This window comes from Oncorhynchus nerka, linkage group LG10 (assembly GCF_034236695.1).
Source record: "Oncorhynchus nerka isolate Pitt River linkage group LG10, Oner_Uvic_2.0, whole genome shotgun sequence".
In the NCBI taxonomy this organism is placed as follows: Eukaryota; Metazoa; Chordata; class Actinopteri; order Salmoniformes; family Salmonidae; genus Oncorhynchus; species Oncorhynchus nerka.
Window position 1 is genome coordinate 43,983,639 of NC_088405.1, and position 18,377 is coordinate 44,002,015.

The 18,377-nt window shown below is 40.6% G+C and overlaps 1 protein-coding gene across 1 annotated transcript in view; it reads left to right on the top strand.

Moving 5' to 3' along the window:
* The window catches only part of ablim1a (actin binding LIM protein 1a), a 112,613-nt gene extending 94,530 nt beyond the window's left edge, over positions 1-18,083 (top strand). The window contains exons 16-25 of the mRNA XM_065023443.1: positions 1,209-1,256; positions 3,415-3,564; positions 4,595-4,683; positions 5,015-5,138; positions 11,275-11,327; positions 11,652-11,712; positions 12,055-12,062; positions 12,586-12,660; positions 16,565-16,645; positions 16,856-18,083. Of these exons, the coding sequence (XP_064879515.1) occupies positions 1,209-1,256; positions 3,415-3,564; positions 4,595-4,683; positions 5,015-5,138; positions 11,275-11,327; positions 11,652-11,712; positions 12,055-12,062; positions 12,586-12,660; positions 16,565-16,645; positions 16,856-16,969 (803 nt within the window). The 3' untranslated portion in view covers positions 16,970-18,083. The remainder of the gene's footprint in view (positions 1-1,208; positions 1,257-3,414; positions 3,565-4,594; positions 4,684-5,014; positions 5,139-11,274; positions 11,328-11,651; positions 11,713-12,054; positions 12,063-12,585; positions 12,661-16,564; positions 16,646-16,855) is intronic.
* Positions 18,084-18,377: the final 294 nt, after the last annotated feature.

The following is an 18,377-nucleotide window of genomic DNA, read 5'->3' on the forward strand; positions in this document are numbered from 1 at the left end:
GCTAAATTAGACCAATTCACCCACCGCTATCAGCAAAGATGATTGGAGATATGGACTATCCTGCTAGCATACAGTCACTGTTCTGCCTGTCCCATCCTTCCCACCCTCTTCGGTCTGTTTGCTCCGCCCACCCGCTTCCAGTGACTTTTTCGCTTACGTCAGTGGCACAGATGGAACTATTCAAGCAGAAGATAGATCTCCTTCAAATTGATATTTGGTTGCGTGGACAACCCAAAACAATTCACTATCACTTTTGTGATACAGTAAATAGCCTAAAGTTAAGTTTCCTGGTTGCTAAAATTCTAATCGTTCGCTGACTTTCAGTTTATGTGACAAAACAGGCAACATAATGTGTAAAGAAAACATTGTACCATTTAAACCGCTGTGAAATATATTTTCAAAACCCAAAATATTGTATTTTCAGCTGTTTGAAGCTGGTGTACAAAACTGAAAGTAAAGGACAGGAAGCATAGACATAGCGCACATAGAACAGATCTACTGCTTCTTAGACTTGCTTTCAATGAGAATGACAGATCTATAACTATGTGAATTTGGTTGGGTCGCCTAAAAAGTGACATATTGCAGCTTTAAAAACAAATTAAAAATGTTATCTTACAAACTAATGTAAAATTCGACTTTAATATCGGTAACACATCCATGGCCACATTTTGAGGTGATGGTAACTATACATTTCTTCTTATGTATTCACATAAAGTGTTCTAATTCAAGATAGCTATGCTATAATAATCTGTGCACAATCTCAAACAACATTGATCAATTGCGCCATGTGCTTTTAATGTAATCTCTACTGCAATCCAGTTATTTTGGTTCAGCCATTAGATGAAGTACAGCGATAACACATGAATCTGTTGTATAGATAAACAAAATATCTGACATTGTATTCCCGTTTGAACAATGCTTTGCTTTTAAATTATTGAAAGCACGGAGATAGACATTTGGGTGACAACTAAACCAAAAATCAGACGTTGTTTTTCCATTTGGAATTTGGTTGTGCTATAAGATAATTGAAAGCATAGTAATAACACTTTGGAAATTCAACTAACTTTTGTTTGTCTTTTTGAGTGGGTGAATATATCTTGTAATCCCATTGATCAACATCTCAACCAAATATTCCCCAATTATCCACGTTGAAATGACATGGTGTGCCCAGTGGTTTTGACTATGTCTTTCTCCTTCTGCCCTTTCAGATCAGGGGATCAACATTTACAGGAAACCACCCATCTACAAACAACATGGTATAATTCACTCTCTGTGACCTGGTTTCACCAGCATTTTTATTTTTATTTTTACCTTTAACTAGGCAAGTCAGTTAAGAACAAATTCTTATTTTCAATGACGGCCTAGGAACAGTGGGGTAACTGCCTTGTTCAGGGGCAGAACGGCAGATTTGTACCTTGTCAGCTCAGGGATTACAAACTTGCAACCTTTCGTTTACGAGTCCAACGGTCTAACCACTAGGCTACCCTGCCGCCCCGGCAATAATTATACTGACTGCAAATAGAGACAGAGCTTTCCAAGAGCATGACTAGGTAATATTACTTCTCTTAGCAGGGACATGATATGAGGAGTTGGTTTACTGTAAAACGACGTGATTATAGAAAGAAAGAAAGTGTCTTGAAACTCATTCGCTATAAACAAGACCGATAAGCTTAACTATACAAAGCACCACCTAACCTTTTAGTAATGGTATAGGGTTGGTGGACTAGATGTCAATGAGCAATATCTGGGTCCTTTCAATTATGTTTTTTTCAGTTTGGATTGAAATTGTGTAATCACCACATTGACCTCTAATTGTACACCATTTACTGTGACCACCTCCAATGTCAATGTGTCAATATTGTTTGAAGTCTCTCTCTCTGACCAAATACTTTCTGAACACTTTCTGAGAATTTATAAACCTAAGCAAAAGATCAAGGAATGCGAGCCTACAGTACCCCTGTAATCTAAAGAGAAGGTTTGGGATGTCACCTTAATTCCCTTAAATATGATTTATCGCTGACATGTTTTGGAGTGTGGTCCTTCTCCTACTAATGGTTCTGTAGCCCCTTCTTTCTGTCAAATGACCTAGTGGCCTTATTGCCATCAATAAATACTATTGAAGGCAAATAAGTTGCCATCTGGAACCGTCTTTTAAAATTACATTTGTACATTCCTAGGACTGAGCACCCCTTCAGAGGTGCAGACAATATTATACATATTGATTAGAGCGCCATCACACTACAACTATTTACATAATCTGTGAACAATTTTGAATAATAAGTGTAAGTGTAAGGTTTGGTGGGGTATTATCTTTACCATGTACACAGCAAATTTGAGATCAGAATTTTTACATCCACTGTGTTAAATGTAACCCTTTCTTAGTGTGTATACTGTATATGACCCACTGAAAAAGTGTTAAACTGTTGCAAATTCCAATTTAAAAGAACACTTATTAGAGATGATGGTGTTACAATTTATTTTTGTTAAGTAATCACATGTAGTGTTTCAGTATTTTAGTCTTTTTGGGGGGTGATGTTTTAACACTATAGATGTAAAGCCTTATTTACATATTTCCCAGCATGCCTTTCCAGTGAGCATGAGAGATACCCACCCATGACTATGTTTGTTAGTGACGGAGGCATGTTTGTTGAATTCATAACAGTTCAATTCTGATGCCTTCACCAAGTAACTGCAAAGGTGAATGTGTTTGAATTTATAGCCAAATAAAACACATTTGTCATGTATTTAGTTATGGCCTAATTATCCTTGACATTTCAGTCTGAAAATCTTGGTTCTTGGCCACATCAGACCTGCAAATAACAATATTCTGGTTTATGAAATTATTATTTGTACTGCAATTCCTATCAGAATCCAGCCATTTAGAAAAACTGTTTTTGAGAAGGATTTAAAAGTGAGATCATATCATTTAAACTGGAACAACCATCTCAGTGATGGGTACACTAGATTGGATTAGTTTAGAAAAATGTATGTCATTTATCTTTGTATAGCATAAGATCAATCAATGTGCATGCAGAAGCATAGTTACTAAAAACAAACTATTCTAAAAATCAACCTGCAACAAATTGTGCTGGGAAATGTGATAATGAGGCCCCTCCCACATATTTTCTACTCTGAGAGAGATCACGGAAATTAACTCAACACAATCAAGTAACAACAACACCACGCAGTGTTGATTCCACTGTGATTTAATAACACTTCATTCTCTGTCAATTTGTTAACCCAACTCGAATCAACACTCACAACACTTTTCACCTCAACACTTGTAAATTTGCTGTGTAAAGATTATCACAAGACATTTCAGACAGATCATGTTGAAATGTTCAGCTGTGTTAAAGGGGATTAAGGGTACTCACTCAGACACTGATAGTCCAGTTCTTCTGGTTACCAATTTAGATTCACCCGCACCAAAAAGAAAGTCTGCTGATGACATCATCAGATCCGCTACATTTCCTGCCGCCCATGTCCCCCCTCTGGATGACACATCACCGACAGAAAATGACCACTGGCCCCCCTGCTCTCCCTCCCTGACCTTGCCTGCCTTAGGTACAGTAGGCTCCTTATGAGCATGCTTGCACTGCCCCACCTCCTTCACCTTAGAGGCTCACTACCCCTAACCAAACCCTGAACTTGTCCCTGTCCAGAAACAACCACTAGTCCCTAACCTCTAGACATTTATGGAGATCTGAGAGAATTTGATAGGTTTCAGCAATATGTCAATAGCACCACCGTGAACTCTGATAGGCTAGGTGTAATTTCAGCCATATGGCTTTTCCGAACCTCTCATATTTTCACAAGTGTCTAGGATGTAGGGTTTGGGTTCTTTATGGATCGGTCATAATCTCAGTCTTATGCACTTGAAGCTTAACATCACCACTAAGCTTTATTGCATCCCTGCTCTCACCACAATTTGACTCTCTAGAACACAGATTTTAAAATTATTTTGCTGAATTTTGTGCAATGCTGATGAACAATGTATCCTTGAAAGACTGTTGTTGTTGGCATCATGTCACTTTTTGCTTGCTACAGCTTCAGTTGCACCTTCCTTTACAGCTTGCTTTACAGCTACCTATAAAATCAATCAATCGACCGTTCACAAATGACTTGGACAGAGCTAACTGAGACTGGCTTCAAACGGATCTGTCTTCCTACACTGTGTTGTTCTGTGTATCAAACTCATAGTAAATATCTCATCTTGTGAAGACTTGTAGTCTCCTTGTTAACATTCTGTGCAGCTGAGTAGTTTCACTGTTTTTGTGTTGTCTGTGTTTATGTCTAGTGAACTCTTTCTCACATTTGTGTTCTCCCACACCCCTGTTGCTGGAAAGATAAATCCTACAGTACTTTTGTCAATCCTTTTAAAAATCCTGTACAGTACTTTTGTGAACATGATGTCCACAGATGGGAGCATTCTATTATGCCTTCTGTTGTAGTTTTTGACAGTCTTGTTTGATTGTATTTAGCACTACTTCTCGGTCAAGACGCCTGTAATTCACACACACAGTTATAAGGGTGTGTGCGTGTATGTGCATGTGTGTGTGTTGGCTTATTCGCGGGTTGTTTATGCCACTCAAAGGTTCAGAAGGAGGAAGGAGACGGTCTAGGGAAGAGGAGGAAGAGGAGGCTATGAAGAGAAAGCAGATCCAGGAGGAGCAAATCAACAAGGTTAGAGAAGCCACATTCATACACTCACCCCCACAATGACACCCACAAACACACACACGTAGGCAGCTCTTTATAATAACACACACGTAGGCAGCTCTTATAATTTGTTATAAGCATGTACAAGCCTTTATACTGCATTATAATAAGGTTTACACTATGTTTTGTCTCTGTATGTATCAACTTTTCAACTGACTCAAAATAGCTGGTATTTAGTCAGGATCTTTATAAGATTCATTATAAGATATTATACATGCTCATGACAAGTCTTACAATGCATTATACCTGCAGGCTTTAAGTTAAGTATTTTACCATATGTTCTGTGTGTCCCCAGATCCAGTCTGGTTTGGGGAAGCTGATAATGAAAGAGGAGAATGAAAAGGAGCAGATCAGGGAAGGTCATGCACGCAGCCAATCAGCTCAGCGCTATGAACCTCAGCAGAACAACTATGATGGAGGTATGTTCTGACTAACTTCACCATATAGTAACAAGCACATTGTTTAGAAGAACCACATCAAATTAACTCTAAATCAGGGTCAAGTTCATTAGGTACCAAACTGTAGAAAGCGATCCAAAATGGATTGAAACACAGAGTTACTATCTGTACTTGTCCAATACAACAAACACCATTTTTTGTTGTAACACTCGTTGTTTGAAGGATGATTGGACAAAGATGCAGCGTGGTGTAGGGTAATAATTTTTTATTAATGATAACCGGCACAAAACAAGAAAGTGTAACAAAACGAAACGTCCAGCTTTGTAGGGCTCAAAAGCAACAATACAGAATCAAGATCCCACAAACAACAGGTGGGAAAAGGCTGCCTAAATATGATCCCCATTCAGAGACAACAATAGAGAGCTGCCTCTGATTGGGAACCATACCAGGCCAACATAGAAATAAAAAAACTAGAGTACCCACCCTAGTCACACACTGACCAAACCAAAATAGAGAATAAAAAGGCTCTCTAAGGTCAGTGCATGAGGTCAGTGCATCCCTCCGCTTCTGTGGAACCGGACAGTGAGTCGTCGCTGGAGGCTCCGGACCATGGATCGTTGCAGGAGGAACAGAACCGTGGATCGTCATCGGAAGCTCCGGACCGTGGATCGTCGCCGGAGACTCTGGACCGTGGATCGTCTCCGGAGGAATCAGACCGTGGATCGTCGCCGGGGACCCCGGACAGTGGATCGTCGCTGGAGGAACCGGGCCGTGGATTGTCGCCGGAGGGACCGTGGATCGTCACCGGGGAATCCGGACCGTGAATCGTTGCCGGGGACTCCGGACCACCTCCGGAGGCTCCGGACCGTGGATCGTCACCGGGGACTCCAGACCGTGGATCTCCGGATGGGGAACCCTCGCAGGAGGCTCCGAACTGGGCACCCTTGCAGGAGGCTCCGGACCATGGATCATCACTGGAGGCACCCCTGACGGTAGATGCCCACCCGGACTCTCCCCTATTGAGTCAGGTTTTGTGGTCGGAGTCCGCACCTTTGGGGGGGATACTGTCACGTCCTGACCATAGAGAGCTGTTTATTCTCTATGTTGGTTGGGGCGTGACAGTGACTGAACCGTGGATCTTCGTCAGAAGCTCCGGACCGTGGATCATCCCCGGGGCCTCAGATCGTCGCCGGAGACTCTGGGCCGTGGATCGTTGCCGGAAACTCCGGACCTTGGATCGTCGCCGGGGACTCCGGATCGTGGATCGTCGCCGGGGACTCCGGACCGTGGATCGTCGCCGGGGACTCCGGATGGGGAACCGTCGCTGGAGGCTCCATGCCATGGATCATCACTGGAGGCTCCGGGCCATGGATCATCACTTCATCACATTTCGTTTTGTCTTCTGTTTTGTCTGGTGAGTTTATTAAACACGTGGAATTCTACGCACGCAGCACCTTGGTCCAATCATTCAAACGACGGTGACACGCGATATGTTTAGGCTACTACATGATACTCAAATGTTCTCCATATACATCATGAAGTTGCTACAACCTAGCCTATGAATGAAAGTTTACAACGTAGGTGCACAGAGAACATTTTTAAAAGACAGACAGTGACACATGGACAGACTGTGACACGTTCAATACTGCCTTGCACACTCTTGCCTGCATCTAGCTGATCTAGGGTGTAATCATTAGTCCAACAATTACAAACAAGAGTTTCTATTGGACAAATTCAGGTATGTTTATCCCCGTTTCATTCTGTTTTCTTCCATTTAAGAAACATTTTTCAACAGAATTGGTGGACTGAATACTCCCCTGACACACGTAAAGACAGTTCACTTTCATATCCGGGTGGGCATCTACCGTCGGGGGTGGCTCCAGTGATAATCCATGGCCCGGAGCCTCCAGTGATGATCCATGTCCCGGAGCCACATTCTATTCCTTCTTGCATCTATGCACTCTCCCCCTCTCACCTTTTCCCTTCGCTTGTGCACAACACATCAGCTGTATGTGACCAGCCGAAAAAACTTTCCAAGCCAAACCATATCGTAACCGCTACACACAGCCTCCATCGTTGTCAGCATATTAGCTAAAGTAATGTCATAGTCAACATAACTAATAGAACTAATGCGTTAGTAAACCTGCTACAATCATGCAGTAACTTTACAGTGTACAGTCAGTAAAGCAGTTTATCACATTTGTAAAACCAAAAGCATACCTTGACTTGGAAGAGTTCTAGTGTTGTGTTGGATAGTCATAGCCGGCTACCTAACATAGCACCCCTCTGTTTGAGAAGGGTGTTTGAGTAGGCTAAACTAACTGGCTGCATTTGAAAGGGGAAAAATGACTCTCTCTCTCTCTTGCCTCTCCTTCTTTTTGGAAGAAATGAATTTGTTCAAAACTGTTCAACTATTGTCCTTCTCTCTCTTTGAGTCAACTACTTACTACATTTTATGAACTGCAATCCTGTAGCTTATGCTTTCATTACGAGATTTATTCTCTGATCCTTTGATTGGGTGGACAACAGGGCAGTTCATGCTATGCTGGAGCTCTGATAGGTTGGAGGATGTCCTCTGGAAGTTGTCATAATTACTGTGTAAATCTGTGGAAGGGGGTTAGAACCATGAGCCTCCTAGGTTTTGTATTTTAGTCAATGTACCCAGAGGAGGATGGAAGCTAGTTGTCCTCTGGCTACACCATGGTGCTACCCTACAGAGTGCTGTCTACTGTAGAACTTCATTGCAAAAAAGTGTATTTTAATCAATTATTTGGTGACGTGAATATATTTAGCTTTTTATCGAAAAAGTATGACTTTTAAAATGTTTTACATGTTTTTTTTAATGAAATTTACTGAAGAGGATGGTCCTCCCCTTACTTTTCTGGTGAGCCTCCACTGATGTATGAGCCACTGAAATAGTGTTATAGGTCCCGAACCTTTCCCAAGTAAAATAGCCTTTTGAGTGACTAAAGCAACACCCATAATGTTTTTTCCTGATAAAATTTGATAAAATGTAAATTTTCTCTCATGTCTAACTACCAGGAAGTCTGAAAGACAGACCTTACCTTGGCGGGCGGTTCCTTGAAATACCTATGTCAAGCCAAATTGACCCAGTGAGCAGTGCTGCAGTGAGATGATCTCAAGCAAATTTGCTGATACACAATGCAACTCAAATGCTGATACACAAAGCAACTCAAACGACATTGAAATTGCATGAAACATCCAATCCTGTCATACATCACATCTTGGTTTCAGAAATAATTTGTTCATCCAACTGCTTGGTTATTGGAAAGCATCAATATTGACACAATGTTTACTGTATCATTTAGCTAGCTAGCCCAAATGGAATTGTCAGTACTGTTTTTCAAGATTCATAATAAAATAAAAACAGAAATACTTTATTTAATTTAAGAATTTTGCTATGAGACTCGAAATTTAGCTCAGGTCTATTCTGTTTGAGATGTTGAGATGTTTCTACAACTTGATTGGAGTCCACCTGTGGTAAATTAATTGATCAAGCATGATTTGGAAAGGCACACACCTGTCTATATAAGGTCCCACAGTTGACAGTGCATGTCAGAGCAAAAACCAGCCAATGAGGTCAAAGGAATTGTCCGTAGAGCTCCGAGACATGATTGTGTTGAGGCACATGTCTGGGGAAGGGTATCAAAACATTTCTGCAGAATTGAAGGTCCTCAAGAACACAGTGGCCACCAAGGACCTTTCTAGAGCTAGCTGCACGGCCAAACTGAGCAATCGGGGGAGAAGAGCCTCGGTTAGGGAAGTGACCAAGAACCCTATGGTCACTCTGACAGAGCTCCAGAGTTCCTCTCTGGAGAGGGGAGAACCTTCCAAAAGGACAACCATCTCTGCAGCACTCCACCAATCAGGCCTTTATTGTAGAGTGAACAGACGGAAGCCACTCCACAGTAATATTCACATGACAGCCTTCTTGCAGTTTGCCAAAAGGCACCTAAAGGACTTTCAGATCATGAGACACAAGATTCTCTGGTCTGATGAAACCAAGATTGAACTCTTTGGCCTGAATGGCAAGCGTCACGTCTGGAGGAAACCTGGCACCATCCCTACGGGGAAGCATGGTGGTGGCAGCATCATGCTGTGGGGATGTTTTCAGGGACTGGGAGACTAGTCAGGATCAAGGGAAAGATGAACAGAGCAAGGTACAGAGCGATTCTTGAATGAAACCTACTCCGGAGCACTCAGGACCACTCAAGTCTAGGGTGAAGGTTCACCTTCCAACAAGACAACAACCCTAAGCACACACAAATACAGTGCAGGAGTGGCTTCGGGACAAGTCTCTGAATGTCCTTGAGTGGCCCAGGCAGAGCCCGGACTTGAACCTGATCAAACATCTCTGGAGAGACCTGAAAATATTTATTTATTTATCTATTATTTTACCAGGTAAGTTGACTGAGAACACATTCTCATTTGCAGCAACAACCTGGGGAATAGTTACAGGGGAGAGGAGGGGGATTAATGAGCCAATTGTAAACTGGGGATTATTAGGTGACCGAGTTGGTTTGAGAGCCAGATTGGGAATTTAGCCAGGACACCAGGGTTACTCTTACGATAAGTGCCATGGGATCTTTAATGACCTCAGAGAGTCAGGACACCCATTTAATGTCCCATCCAAAAGACAGCACCCTACATAGGGAAGTGTCCCCAATCACTGCCCTGGGGCATTGTTACATATATATTTTTTTAGACCAGAGGAAAGAGTGCTTCGTACTGGCCCTCCAACACCCCTTCCAGCAGCATCTGGTCTCCCATCCAGGAACTGACCAGGACCAACCCTGCTTAGCTTCAGAAGCAAGCCAGCAGTGGTATGCAGGGTGGTATGCTGCTGGCCAAATAGCTGTGTATCGATGCTCCCCATCCAACCTGACAGAGCTTGAGAGGATCTGCAGATTAGAATGGGAGAAACACCCCATATACAGGTGTGCCAAGCTTGTCGCGTCATCATACCCTAGAAGACTCAAGGTTGTAATCGCTGCCAAAGATGCTTCAACAAAGTACTGAGTAAAGAGTCTGATGTAAATGTCATATTTTTTTATTTTTTTATATATATATTTGCATTTTGATTGAATACAAGGTTATTTAAATTGTGTAAGAGAATAAGAAGTTACCATTTGTGTGATCAAATTAGGCTTTTTGTGATATCGCAAAAGTTCTTAATAATCCAGCCTCCTGAATCCAACTGTTTGACACGAGGGAGGGGACAAGTAAATTTATGAACAAACTTTATCAATGTAGAAGCAACTTTGATCTGGTTTCATCCAAATATCATAAAAATTAATGGAAAACGTACACTTTTGAGTGTTGACAAACTACCAAATCTAGTGTTGGTTCGCTAACACTATGGGGGTGCTGCAAATTCTGCTGTTCTGCTGTTACACTTTTTTCGTGTTAAGGAATAACACGTGTAGTTTTACAGTATTTTGGGCCGTTTTGTTTTAACACTGTAGGGTGTAAAGTCTTATTGACATTTTTCACAGCATGCCTTGTGAATGTGAGAGATACCCACCCATGACTGTGCCTGTTAGTTACAGACACATGGTTGTTGCATTCATTAACTTCTAGTTCTGAAACCTTCACCAAATGACTGCCTAAGTGTCTAAATTAAAACTAAATCCTTTATTACCATATATAATTGCATAAATTACCTTGACATTGTGGTCTGATAAGCCAGGGTTATATCGGACCTGCAAATCACAATATGTTGGTTTGTGAAGTCATTATGAATTCCAGCCGGAGGTAGGATGGCCAAAAATATGAAGATTTTATGACTCACAATCTGTTTTAGGAATGACTGCTATGTTGAAAGACAAGACTGCCTAAACCATCTAAACTGGAACAACCATCTCATTAACGGGTGCAATAAATCCAACCCCTTACAGATTGGATTAGTTTAGAAAAGCAGAAATTACTTATCTTTGTATAGTATAAAATCAATGAATCAATCAATGTGCATGTAGAAACATAGATATTAAAACAAACTATAAACTTTTTACCTCAACGCCGAGATTTTAACACTTGCAAATTTCCTGTACTTGAACAATTCAAACTAAAGGGCAGCCAAATTGAGTTTAGATGTTTCAGCGAAATGATGATACTTACCATAGTTTCAACTTTTCAGATGATTCCAAAACTTCCTCGCTGCCTGGTTATGGACGGAATGGATTACACCGGGTAAGATCAAACACCTATCAGATATCACAACTTGATTAAATCCAACAAAATCAATCAAATCAATATTTGATTTAATGTGGATGTTTTCCACCACCATGTTTTCCGCTATGACAGCAGCAGATAGCCTGGAGGTTAAGAGTGTTGTGACAGTAACCAAAAGGTCACTGGTTTGAATCTCTGAGCCGACTAGGTGAAAAATCTATTGATGTGCCCTTGAACAAGGCACTTAACCCTAATTGCTCCTGTAAAACGTTCTGTTTTTATTAAAATTGTTCATAGAAATATGTGACTGTTGTTATTAAAATACTGTTTCTGCCTCTACAGCCTCAGTCCACAGATTTCACTCAGTACAACAGCCATGGGGACATGTGTGGGGGAGGAAGAGGTGAGTGTTGCTCACCAAACAAAGCTCTGGTTATATTCACAACTACTTCCACAATTTAAATACTCTTAAAGCTACAATCTGGGATGAGCAGTTCAGCAAAATGACAGGCCCGCACTTGTTTTGGTATACAGCTGAGAAATGGGGCTTGGGAAATGTAACCCCTCCCAGATCCCAGATTGTACCTTTAACCGATTACACACATAAATAATTCATCAATATGTTTTATAATAAGGCACCCAATTATTTGGAAATAATGTAGTACTTCGTTCAGATATGAATGATAAATGGTAGAGAAAAAACATTAACTGTGAGTCTCATTTTCTGTCCCATTTTGTCCTGCAGAGTTTCAGGTATGTCTCTCATTTGCTTATCCACAACTGCCTTTCATTATACCTTTAATTTTGCATGTGTTTGCTCACTCATTATTCCTAAGATTGCAAACCTAATGTTGTCCTGAATGTCAACCCAGTCCTGCTAAATGCCTGCATCACTGTTTGCTATTCCAAATTGTAGTGATTGCATTGCAGTGATCCTGCATGCTCCTGCCTTGGAACGCAAACAACACTGCTTTAGTTACATATTCAATTGCAAACCGTAACAGTCCTCTAGACTGTGAGAGGTGGAGGGGTCACAAGCGTAGAGGCCATTGAGATGAATTGTATTAAAAGAATGCCAATCTTTGAAAACCGAAACCCATTACCCAAAGAGACAGACAAATGTACTGCAGTGACCATATGTTACAAGTATATTGCTCTATATAATAGTAATACGACACAGTTGCTGGGCTAGTGGTAGCTATAGTAGATAGCTATGCTAGAGACATCTCAGTTCCATACCACTATATTACATGTGTGTGTATGTTCTATCCTGTAGCACATAAGGGATGGCTGTGCCGCAGTAACAAGAATGGACAGGGGAGTATCTATGCCTAATATGTTGGAACCAAAAGCAAGTATCTTATTTCTTGATCATTTTTGTTTTATTTACCTGATGATCTCTGAGCTGTATGTAGAGCTAGAGCTGTATGTGCCCTATGCGTTTTTGTATATTTCACTGACATGACAAGTTTTTAAAATAGACTTCACTACAAAAATGAATATGCTGTATGCAACAGAAAGGAATACTGAGTCAGTGGAGAGTGAGCTCAGAGGTATATGGCTGGTGGCGTGTCTTATAATATCACCACTAACTTACCTACAGTATGCAGCTGGTAGTCAGTTCCATCATGGGTTCCTGGAACCAAATGCAGCCCCTCGACAGTACTACATCTCCCATGAGGCTGTGGCTGTGCTGAAGTCCAGACAGGAGCTAGTGAAATGAGTCACCTCTCGCTTAGCATGCCAGCTTCTCCATGTTCATTCACACATCGCTTCAATATAGACTGTATGTAGCATACAGTGGAAAATCCAACACCAAATGTATATTTGAAATGACTCTGATCACTGTATACTTTATGAAGAAGAGACAGCTTCATTGTTGGATTTTCATGATTGGTGTGGCTATTATGAGTTTGTCAGATGGAAAAATTAGAAAACAAATCACCCCTCTCATTGCTTATTAGAGTATTTCAGTAAGATCTTGCAAAACTCTCACTCTAAATTTAAATGGATCTCATCCATGTCTGTTTGTGTACTAGACCTTAGCATAAGTTCGCTGTAAAGCCCACTGTATAGCTGCTTTCCAGGACTCGATATCTATGTCTTGAATTTTATTGAACAAAATTGTTTAAAGCTTACAGTACAATTTTGTTACTTACTTACAAAATGTTAGGGTCACAGTTAGTTCTCTGAAAATGTGAATTTGTAGCCTAATCTTGTCCATTTATCTAGTCAGATATTCCAACATATTCACATTTTAACTGATATGCAGTACCGGTCAAAGGTTTTAGAACACCTACTCATTCAAGGGTTTTTCTTCATTTTTACTATTTTCTACATTGTAGAATAATAGTGAAGACATCAAAACTATGAAATAACACATATGGAATCATGTAGTAAAAAAGTGTTAAACAAATCAAAACATATTTTATATTTGAGATTCTTCAAATAGCCACCCTTGCATTGATGACAGGTTTGCACACTCTTGGCATTCTCTCAACCAGCTTCACCTGGAATGCTTTTCCAAAGTGTAACGGTTTTGACTTGAGGTTATTATTTATAGGGGTGCCAGGTAGGTTGTGCCTACCAGAGAAAACATTGGTTTCTCCTTTTGGTTTGGGAGGGAATGAGTCCCATCTGGTCCGTCAAGTCTACACCAATACAAAGGACTTATGTAAAAGTCAGGATGGAAATAAACTTTTCATAAACCCTTAAAACATTGGAAAGAACTTCAAAAACAACTATATTCTTTTGTGTGGGTTGTATTAGCAACATCAATGATTACACACACATATAATAATATCACAATGAGTTCTGGTTCTTCAAGCAATGTCCTGTACCTCGGGCCTAAAAAGAGTCCAGCCCGGTAAAGGAGTTCAGGGAACTCAAGTGACCTTTGTCATGCAATGTTTGTCCATTCATTCAAGTATAGCGTAAACCCAGTATTAATCATACAATCAATATAACAATTATTTTACCACCGAACTTTAAAGCGTATCAACTCTTACTAAGTCCTCAACTACAACTAACTACATAAATCATCACCGTATACATCACATCAAAACAAATGAAAAAACAAATGAAATACACAAAGAGTGGATCCGATCCTGGGTAAACTCTATTAGCCTACAAAACACACGTTTAACGGCAACAAAACAAACGGAATAGAGAAGAACTGAGGGTTGAACACATCCTCATTGCTTTTGCGCAGCTGATGCTGGCTATTTAATTGGGAATTTAAGGGAAAGCACCCTATTGGAAGGAGAAGCACTGAGACGGTTCAGAAAAATTCAGGGCCGTCACAAAAGGTCTTGAAGGAGTTCCCACATATGCTGAATACTTCTTGGCTGCGGTCCAACTCATCCCAAACCATCTCAATTTGGTTGAGGTCGGGGGATTGTGGAGGCCAGGTCATCTGATGCAGTACTCCATCACTCTCCTTCTTGAAGGTGTGTTGGGTCATTGTCCTGTTGAAATACAAATGATAGTCCCACTAAGCCCAAACTAGATGGGATGGCGTATCCCTGCAGAATGCTGTGGCCATGCTTTTTAAGTGTGCCTTGAATTCTAAATAAATCACAGACAGTGTCACCAGCAAAGCACCCCCACACCATAACACCTTCTCCTCCATGCTTTACGGTGGGAAATGCACATGCGGAGATCATCCGTTCACCCACACCGCGTCTCACAAAGTTATGGCAGTTGGAACCAAAAATCTCCAATTTGGACTCCAGACCAAAGGACAAATTTCCACCGGTCTAATGTCCATTGCTCGTGTTCCTTGGCCCAAGCAAGTCTCTTCTTATTATTGGTGTCCTTTAGTAGTGGTTTCTTTACACCAATTTGACCATGAAGGACTGATTCACACAGTCTCCTCTGCATAGCAGATGTTGAGATGTGTCTGTTACTTGAACTCTGTGAAGCATTTATTTGGGTTACAATTTCTGAGGCTGGTAACTCTAATGAACATATCCTTCGCAGCAGAGGGAACTCTGGGTCTTCCATTCGTGTGACGGTCCTCATGAGAGCCAGTTTAATCATAGCGCTTGATGGTTTTTGCGACTGCACTTGAAGAAACTTTCAAAGTTCTTGAAATGATCCTGATTGACTGACCTTCATGTCTTAAAGTAATGATGGCCTGTCATTTCTCTTTGCTTATTTGAGCTGTTCTTGCCATTATATGGACTTGGTCTTTTATCAAATAGGGCTATCTTCTGTTTACCACCCCTGCCTTGTCACAACACAACTGATTGGCTCAAACGCTTTAAGAAGGAAAGAAATTCCACAAATTTACTTTTAAGAAGGCACACCTGTTAATGGAAATGCATTCCAGGTGAGTACCTCATGAAGCTGTTAGAGAGAATGCCAAGAGTGTGCAAAGGTGTCATCAAGGCAAAGGGTGGCTATTTGAAGAATCTCAAATATAAAATATATTTTGATTTGTTTAACACTTTTTTGGTTACTACATAATTCATAATGTTATTTCATAGTTTTGATGTCTTCCCTATTTTTCTAAAAATTTAGAAAATAGTAAAAGTAAAGAAAACCCTTGAATGAGTATGTGTACTGAAACTTTTGACCAGTGGTATTCATGTTTTGTTAATAATAAGAGCACAAATGCATGTACCTACACAACGATACAGGCATCATGCACCTTCCTATCAACTGATACCCATATAGTTGAGTCAGCCCCATCTGCCCTCTTAAAGCCCTCACTCACAATCTTCTGTCACAGTTGTTGTCCCTACTCAGCGCTTTCTCAGACAAGACTATCAGTGTTGAACATGCTATAACTGTAAAAATGATGCCCTATCTAATCAAACATGGATACCCCGTTTCTGTGGTACCTCTATGTCTGTCTGCAGGAATTAATGTGTGGAATCATGTACTCAATAAAATAATTACAGCATAAAATGCTTTATTTTACATTTTGGTTTTATCTCAAAAACCTAGTATCCACGTTCGATTGAATGGGGTCCTCAGTCAGTTGTGATGGCCCCTTGGTCTATCTTTCAACAGTTTCCTTTTGAAGCTTGATTCAGTATTGCCTTCCTTTACGAACTTTGCTATCCGGGATCCTTGGGACTTCCCTACCCCTTTGAAGTTGACATTTTAAAAGGTTAAGGTAAGGGTTAGGGTTAAGGTTAAGTAAGGGTTATGGGTAGGGGCTAAGGTAAGGGGATAGGGTAGGGACGTTCCAAGGAGCCTAGATAGCACAGACCCTTTCCATTACTGACAAGTGTCTCCCTTTGAAGGTTGTACCATATGAAATGCTCACGATAACCAGTAGAGGGCGAGCTAAACTGCCCAGGGAGGTGGACAGAACAAGACTGGAGGTATCATTTGATTTCTGCATGTGATGATAGATACTCGATTGTCTACTTTGTGTGCATGAATGCTACACAAAAACCTAGTGAGGAAAGTACAGACTCCATAGCTCCATATAGATTCTTGAGAGTTTTTCAATGACTTTATAGGAGCGTAAATGCTAACCACAACATACCCCTCCCCCTTCCTTCTTTTCTCAACCTCTCTTCTCACTCTAGCGCCACTTAGCCCCAGAAACGTTCTTTGACATCTTTGGGATGGAGATCCAGGAATTTGACAGGCTTCCACTGTGGAAACGCAACAACATGAAAAAGAAGGCCAAGCTCTTCTAGCAGTCAGAGCAGCATGCACTCATCCCATCCCATAAGATAGCAATCTACTCTACCACTGTAACATAGATGTAGGATTTGTTTTGATTTTCCCCCTTTCCCTCTTTTTTGACATGTTCAAGGAAGCAACAAAATGGACTCTTTTTACTCTATGCTTCCTCTACGGACTGAATACATAATTAACGAACCGATAGATGCTACAAGGAAATAGAATAAACCCATTTCTTGAGTGTTCAAAAATGAAAAAGAATGAGAAAGAATTATAAATTAGGTCATGTTTTTTTGTTTTTTTACTGCTGCGCTTGTTTTTTGTTTTGTTTTTCGCTTTGCTTTGAATGGAGCTGCTTTTACTTTCTTTCCCTTTTCTTTAATCTCATGGCACCAAATGGAACATGTTCTTCACATGCGAAACTGGAATGTCTGTCTGTCAGCTTCATAAGTCAATGGTCAGCTTGCCCTCATTTTGGCTGAAACATTTTAGACCAGTGTTGATGTCAAATCAAATTGGCTCACAGTCTTCATCATGGAAATATTGGGTCTTGCCATTTCTTTATGGCTCTAGTACATAATATGAGTCCAAATCTTCAAACACTGCTCAGCTTGCCTGAGCACCTAGCCATGTTACTCTCACTGGCTTCAGAGTCTGGAAAAGCCATCAATCAAAACAATATAATGTGGTTTCCATATAGATCCGGGTTATATTCATCAGGGCATGCAACATTTTAAAATGTTCTGTAATGGAAAACTGAAATGAGCGTGGACAAGTCCAAGTAGTCCCTCCCCATTTCAGTTTGTTTTCTTCCATTTGATGCCTATTAAATATGACCCAGGTAGCCTCTTCAACAAAACAGTTTATCCTATCAGGCTCCCATGAAAACGACCCAATTTAGTTTTCCGTTGGTTAAATTGGAGAAGCAATTCCTATTTTACTCACAAATATTCAACAAACACCACCCTAAAAAATACAACATTAAATGTACAAAAATAACAACTGTATTTAAAATGACTGTTTTATAAATGAAACCCACACTGCCATTTGTTGTATTGAAATATAAGCAAAAATAAAGCTTTAAATCCCTGTGTATGATACACCAAAGGTATCACCTGTATTAGTTTATCTCCTCTCAGCTATTAAACTATAATAAACACAGTGTGTGAGGTAGTATGAGGACTCTCCTGCCAAGTTTTATGGGACCAATCAGGCATAGTGTCCTCAGGGGACTTCCTGGACTTAAAGAGGCAATAAAGAGGCAGACACCCATGGAGCTGTCTGTCTGTCTCTCTCTCAAACACACACATACAGATACACACACACCCAGGCTCATAGAAGGCCTATAGTTTTGAAGTATGGTATGAATCAAAGTATGAATGGAGAAAACACAGTGTTGCTAAAGATTATCTGTGTATCAAA